Here is a 6,807-nt window from a genome sequence, read left to right on the forward strand (position 1 = left end):
CGTGTTTGTAGTTTGTTTTTCTTTGTGATATAACATTGTGATTTTTTTTTAGATAGATGTTAGTCCAATTTGTTTTTGTACTTTTACGTGCATTTACCATTGATTATTTTTAGCATGTAATTGACCTTATTTTTAGCATGTGATTGAAGTTTTGAAATGCACGAGAACAACTTGAATGTTGAGCTAGTCCACCTGTCAAGTATGCCATTGTCTTTGTTTGATTTTGACAGTTTCTTTAATGTAGTGAACCTTGTTTGAGTGTATAGACCTTTATCATAACCAGGAGAACTACTTTGTTCTTGTTTCGTTTACGTTTTTTGCCTTTTTCTTTGTTGTTTCGAGAAATAACGTCAAAAATTAAGACCGAACCTGCTTCCATTTATATTGCTTCTAACACGGGAGTTAGATAGCTTAAGCCTATCTAACATATTTCACTTTTTTGTTGTTGTTTTTTTCCTTTTTTGCGTTTTTTGTGAAGATATTCATTAACATCGGTTTGGGTCGCTTATTGAAACTCGTGGATACAAACAGACAGACAGACAAGACACGGTTGCATGGTGTTAAGATTAATTTAATTTTTGCTATGATTGTGTTTCTTTCATTTTTATTGCTGTTTTTTTACGCTATTTGTTCATTACTTTTTTTCTGTTGCAGTTTATTTATCTGTTTGGCTATTTATTTATTTATTTTTTATTAATCTTTATTGCTGTTTATTAATTTTTATGGCTGTTTATCTTTTTTTGCTATGTATTAATCTTTATCGCTGTTCATCTTTGTTTTTAGCGCTATTTGTTTGTTTACCATTGCTATTTTCTTATTTATCATTGCTAGTTTCTTGTTTTATTTTTCATTACCTTGTTTTTTTTGTCACCATGTTTGTTTTGTTTTTTATCATTGTTTTTGCTTTCGTACTCTGTCGTAGTGCCTTTAACCGGAGCGTAGTGTAGTGGTAACTAACCCCCGCCCCTGTTTATCCCTCAGGATTCTCGCCCCCTCCTCCCTCCCACCTCCCTCTCTGTCTCCTTCAACCAGGTGAGTTGTTTTCCTGACTAACATTTTTGTAGTTTGTTCTAATAAAGGAGGAGGAGGAGGAGGATGATAAGGAGGGTTTAATTTTTTTTTTCTCTCTCTCTTTTTTTTTGAGGGAGTTGAGCAGGTTTGTTTTTGTTTTTTTTATGTTGTGTGTGCTTTGGTTGTAATGATATATATGTTTTTTTTAACATTTTAGGGATGTTGCTTAAAGCTTTAAGGATGATAATGTTTGTGTTCGAGTCTATTTTTTGTGTATTTACATATCTGGCTTTTACTGACACTTCTTGCCAGTATAAGTACGTATGTTTTTGTTTAATCTCATCATTTTAGCTTCAGTATATTTACACAACGTAACCCTTTGAGTACTAATGTATCCCCTGTCTTACTAAACTGCTTTGGAATAACTCCCACCTCTTACGTTTCACAAAATACATCTCACCGTGTTGTTTTTATTGTATTTTATGGTTAGTTTCTGTTTATATATGTTTTTCTTTTTTGTTTCTTCCTTTTCCTTTTCCAATTCCTTTTTTTCTTTTTCTTTCCCTCTTCCTTTTTTTTCTTCCTCTTTTCCCTTCTCCATCCTCTTTCTCTTCCTCTTCCTCTTCACCTTCCCCATTTCACTTCGTCTTCCTCTTTCTCTTCCTCCTTTAGTTTCTTCCTCTCCCTCTTTCTCTTTCCCTTCCTCTTCCTCTTCCTCTTCCTCTTCCTCTTCCTCTTCCTCTTCCTCTTCCCTTTTCCCTTTTCTCTTCTTAACATGTCGAGTGAGTTTCGTTCGCCCCGCAACCCCTCGCGAGTTGTGCTTTGTTCTGACTAACCGTTTGTGTTGTAGAAGCTGAGTCCCGGGGTCACGGCGCACGCACAGAGCAGGACCCTGTTGTTGCCTCATCACCATGCTCAGGTCAGTTCCGGGGGGTGACCTTTGACCTGTTCTGAAGGGAATTGGTTTGTTGGGTTTTATTTGAGATGGGGGGGTTAAATGGTGGAATAGTCTCTGGAAGGGATAGTTATATTTTTTGCATTTTTTATGTAAATTGGGTTGAGATATAAGAGGATGAATATTTTTCTTGCAGTATTTGTTTGCTTTCTGAAGTATGTCATTGGTGTTTAAACTTTCTCACTAAAGTCAGAAAATGTTTTTAGTGCATGTTTCTGTTTGATAAACCCAAAGTGGCAAATTAATATGTGTGTATATATATGTGTGTGTATGTATGTGTATATATATATATATATATATATATATATATATATATATATATATATATGTATGTATATATAAAATGTATGTATGCAAATAACTAAACAAAAGCTATCATTAATTGTTATCGCTCCCGCATGGAAACCTGACTCGGCCCTTCCCCCGCAGGACGTCGACATGCGCGCCGTCGGAAGCGCCGGCGAGGGGAGCGAGGACCTCCCCGCGGCCGGCGAGGGCGGGCGGAACAAGCCGGCGCTGCCGCCCAAGCCAGTCGTCCCTTCCAAGCCCCTCCCTCCACCCCGCCAGAAGGGAGACCCCCTCGTGGCTAGCAACGAGAGCCTGAACGCAGCGCAGACGTCGGTTCGAGGAGGTGCTCAGGGAAGGCCCCAGCAAGGATACAGGTGAGGGGGCTCGGTCGCTGTGTGTGTGTGTGTGTAGTTTGTGTGTGTGTGCGTGTGTGTGTAGTTTGTGTGTGTGTGCGTGTGCGTGTGCGTGTGCGTGTGTGTGTGTGTGTGTGTGTGTGTGTGTATGTGTATGTGTATGTGTATGTGTATGTGTGTGTATGTGTGTGTGTGTGTGTGTGTGTGTGTGTATGTGTGTGTGTATTTGCGTGTGTGTGTGTGTTTGCGTGTGTGTGTGTGTGTGTGTGTGCGCGCGTGCGTGCGTGCGTGCGTGGTCACGCGCTTGCTTGCCTTTCTGACTGACTTAGCCTTCTGAACCCTGCAAAGCACATCAAGTATTTTCATGGACGCGCCTCTCCTCTCCCCCGCAGGTATGCAAGTCAGAACGTGATAATGTCGACTTACACGCAGCAGCCGCCTGGCCCAGACAACCAGTCCGGCGAAGGCGCTGACGACAACAACCGCTCCAAAGTGGCCAACAACGTCCTCAACAACAATAACAACAACAACAGCGGCATCGCCAAGTCGGAGAGCGAGGGCGGCGAGAAGGTGCACGTGTCGATCAACAGCCGCATCGAAATGCCTCCGGACTTCATGTTCCCCGAGGACGAGACCCCGCCGTCGGACCTGCTGGGCCGGAGGGTCGAGGAGATCGAGAACGGGGGCGGCGACGCGCACAAGGAGAGGGGCGGGGCCGTCGACGCGGTGGACAACCTGCAGGTGCCCCCCGCCCTGCCGCTGAGCGAGCTGGAGAAGCTCAGGATCGACAACGCCAAGGAGGAGAGGAATAGCCAGGAGGACCTCCACGCGGCGAACAACAACGCGCCGGGAGGGAACATTCCCAGCGACGATTCCCGACAGCCCGACGGCGCGGATACTAGTTCGGTGCCAATCGAAGGACTCACAGGTAGGTTTTGTTTGGTAGTTTTCTATTTTTTCTTCTTTGTACAATGGGGAAGATCACGTAGAAAACGTGTGCATATTTATCTTACAAAGACAGTTAAGTTGTGAAAGAAATGTATTGATTAAAAAGGCAGCAAGTAAAGCTTTAGGACTGACTTTTAATAGATTGATTATGTCCTTACTATTTTTTTTTATTAACCCGTTATTCACTCCCACAGAAGGCGACGTAGAGAAGAGCAACGGATCGACGAGCCTCAACAACAACAACAACAACAATAACAACAACAACACCAACACCTCCATCGTCCGCCGCATCAAGAAGGGCAACCTCAAGACCAAGAACTCGTCCCGCGTGCCCCGCCGGGTGAGCTTCGATCCCCTGGCCCTCCTCCTCGACGCCGCCCTGGAGGGGGAGCTCGAGCTGGTCAAACGCACCGCCATGGAAGTGCCCAACCCCTCGGCCGCCAACGACGAAGGGATCACCGCCTTGCACAACGCCATCTGCGCCGGTCACCTCGACATCGTCACGTTCCTGGTTACCTTCGGCTGCGATGTCAACGCCCAGGACTCGGACGGATGGTGAGGGACAGGGACGAAGGGGATGGATAGATGGGGGTTTTGATGAAGGTGTAGAGTAGGAGGGAAGGAAGTGCTGGATGTGAGTGGGTGTATTTTGATAGGGTTGTAGGAGGGAAGAATTTAAAAAGTGTTGGATGATAATGGGTACGTTTTGATAGTACAGAGCAAGAGGGAAGGAAATGGATAAAAATGGGTATGTTTAGATAGTATAGGGTAGGGTTGCAGGAGGGAAGAAAAGAAGTGGATAAAAATGGGTATATTTTGATTGTGTAGATGGGGCTGTAAATGGGAAGAAAAGTGATGGATATGAATTGGTATAGTTTCTTGTAGCTTAGGCTTAGAGGTGGGAAAAAGTGATGGATAAAATTTGGCATTTTCTTTATTGTATAGAAGGGATGTTGAATCGAAAAGGAGAAAACTATCATTTCTCATATTTGTTTGAGTAGATTTCTTTCATTCATATATTTTTTCAATCATTTAATCAACTCTTTAAACATTTTTTTTCTTTCAACATGCAAAATTTCAATATGCAAATGCGTTAATGATTAATGATTACAACAAATTGATGTCAATACGTAATCCGACGCTACTAAAAATTATATCTTCCGACCTCCCCCCTACAGGACCCCATTGCACTGCGCTGCCTCCTGCAACAACGTAGCAATGGTGAGGTTCCTGGTGGAGCATGGTGCTTGCATCCTCGCGACCACGCTGTCTGACCACGAGACTGCAGCGGAGAAGTGCGAGCAGGATGAGGAGGGATACGACGGATGTTCCCAATATCTATACAGTAAGTCACTTGTGTTTTTAGTTTTTCTTCTTTTTTTGTATTTTCCGTTTTCTTTCTTTGGTTTTCCTCTTTTTTTTCTTTTCTTTGCTTGTTTCTTTCTGTCGTTCTTTCTAATTACGGAGATTTTGAAAGTGACTTAATTCGAGTAAAAAAGTATTGGTTTATTAACAGGAATATAAATGGCGATTTTCTGGTTATTTTCGTTCTTTTTTGTTAGATTTTGGTGATCAGATTGATAAATTAACACGCATTTTTTACAAAGATGAATGTTGACCATTTTTTCCTTGTCTGATATGCCGATTTTTTTTCCTAATTCGAATGTTTTGTTTACTCATAAAACCATATCCACTTTCTTATCTCAAAATTTCCTTCCTGCAATATGACCCAATGAACCTAAGTGTTCCTTACTCTGTGGCATTCCAAAAAATACAACTTTCTTCCACCCCTTTCCGCAGGCGTTCAGGAGAAGCTCGGCATAATGAACGGCGGCGTCGTCTTCGGTGTCTACGACTACGAAGGGCAGGCGGGAGACGAGCTCACCTTCCGCTGCGGAGACGCCCTGACGATCCTGAGGCGCGGGGACGAGTACGAGCGGGAGTGGTGGTGGGGACAGCTACGCGATATTCAAGGCTATGTTCCGCGAAATTTACTCGGGGTGAGACCTTGTTGTTGGACGTTTTGTTTGAGGGTGGTAGGAGAAATGAAGGGGGAGGTAGAGGGTTCTTTTTTGGAAAGGATGGTGGGTTGTTTTAAATGGACGTGGATGTATGGAGCGGTACATATTTCTTCCGAATGAAAGATGAAATGACAAAAAAATGTGTATAGTCACTGGTATACTTTTTGATGGATGAAGAGTTACTATTGAGTGCATAAAATATGCGATGAATAAATTGTTAGATGTATAACTTGTTCCTTTCTTTCCAGCTGTATCCTCGAGTGAAGAGCCCCGTTCGCGATTCCTGAGGACAGAAGGCGGCCACGGGGAAACAGGCTACCTTCCGCGCTCTTCCAGGTCGTAACACAAAACTGGGATAGACTCATCTGATATTATTATTTTCTTTCCAAGTTTCGTTTTCATTCTCCCTCCGGTACTGTAATTTTGAGGGGGAAAGGGAGAGAAAGAGAGACGGCCGCCCAAGACACCGCAGACGACGAGGCGGACGTGTCTTGGGGTCGCCAGCACCTCTCGAGCTGACATGTTTACAGGGGACTAATTTATGACTTTGTGACCGAAACAGAGCGAACGTTTATGTTTCTCTGTTTCCGAGACAGGACTATTTATTTTGGTGGTAGAGTGGCAGCTATTAAATTCTAATAAAAAATATCGTTATGCTTTTTTAGTCATGTTAATGAGGCAAAGCAGAGCTTACTCTTCTACCTCCAAAACTTTCTTGTTCATTTTCTTGTGACTGAAGCAGACTAGTGCCTTACGTAACAGACAACCTGCAGATATTAGTGTTCTCTGTGATTATGACTGAACTACAGTGAGATTGTGAAACTCTGTACTGTAATACATATCTATACATGCTGTATATATCAGAGGATGTATATTCTGTACTGCTTTGGATGCTGCTAGGTAATATTTTTGACATACATAATTGCATCAGCTTCTGCAGGAGACTTCCACAGACTGGACGACAATGATGAATGTTTTGAAGTCATCAGTAATCCACTAAATACACGAATAAAAAAAAACATCAATGCTTTGTTTCATCATTGTCATCTGTAAGCCACTGGACACTAAAAATGTTACAGTGATATGAAGCTTGTGTGAATGTCCTTTTTTCAAGGGAATGAAACCCTGAAACAAAGCTATTTTTCTAGCATGACGACTACACAATATTGTTAATATTTTACTATTAACTGTACTGATATACACAATTGAAATAAAAAGTTGCCATATGAAA

General features: G+C 42.6%; 1 protein-coding gene across 8 annotated transcripts in view; it reads left to right on the forward strand.

The window, feature by feature from the left end:
• LOC113806681 (Ankyrin-repeat, SH3-domain, and Proline-rich-region containing Protein) overlaps positions 1-6,807 on the forward strand; it is a 603,894-nt gene extending 597,087 nt beyond the window's left edge. For 4 of the 8 annotated variants that reach the window (XM_070115043.1, XM_070115046.1, XM_070115048.1 and 1 more), the window contains 8 exons: positions 982-1,032; positions 1,862-1,930; positions 2,396-2,628; positions 3,000-3,535; positions 3,750-4,110; positions 4,734-4,900; positions 5,356-5,555; positions 5,825-6,807. In XM_070115043.1, the coding sequence (XP_069971144.1) occupies positions 982-1,032; positions 1,862-1,930; positions 2,396-2,628; positions 3,000-3,535; positions 3,750-4,110; positions 4,734-4,900; positions 5,356-5,555; positions 5,825-5,863 (1,656 nt within the window). In that variant the 3' untranslated portion in view covers positions 5,864-6,807. The remainder of the gene's footprint in view (positions 1-981; positions 1,033-1,861; positions 1,931-2,395; positions 2,629-2,999; positions 3,536-3,749; positions 4,111-4,733; positions 4,901-5,355; positions 5,556-5,824) is intronic. The other 4 variants (XM_070115044.1, XM_070115049.1, XM_070115050.1 and 1 more) reach the window with 2 other exon arrangements.

This window comes from Penaeus vannamei, chromosome 37 (assembly GCF_042767895.1).
Source record: "Penaeus vannamei isolate JL-2024 chromosome 37, ASM4276789v1, whole genome shotgun sequence".
Classification (NCBI taxonomy): domain Eukaryota; kingdom Metazoa; phylum Arthropoda; class Malacostraca; order Decapoda; family Penaeidae; genus Penaeus; species Penaeus vannamei.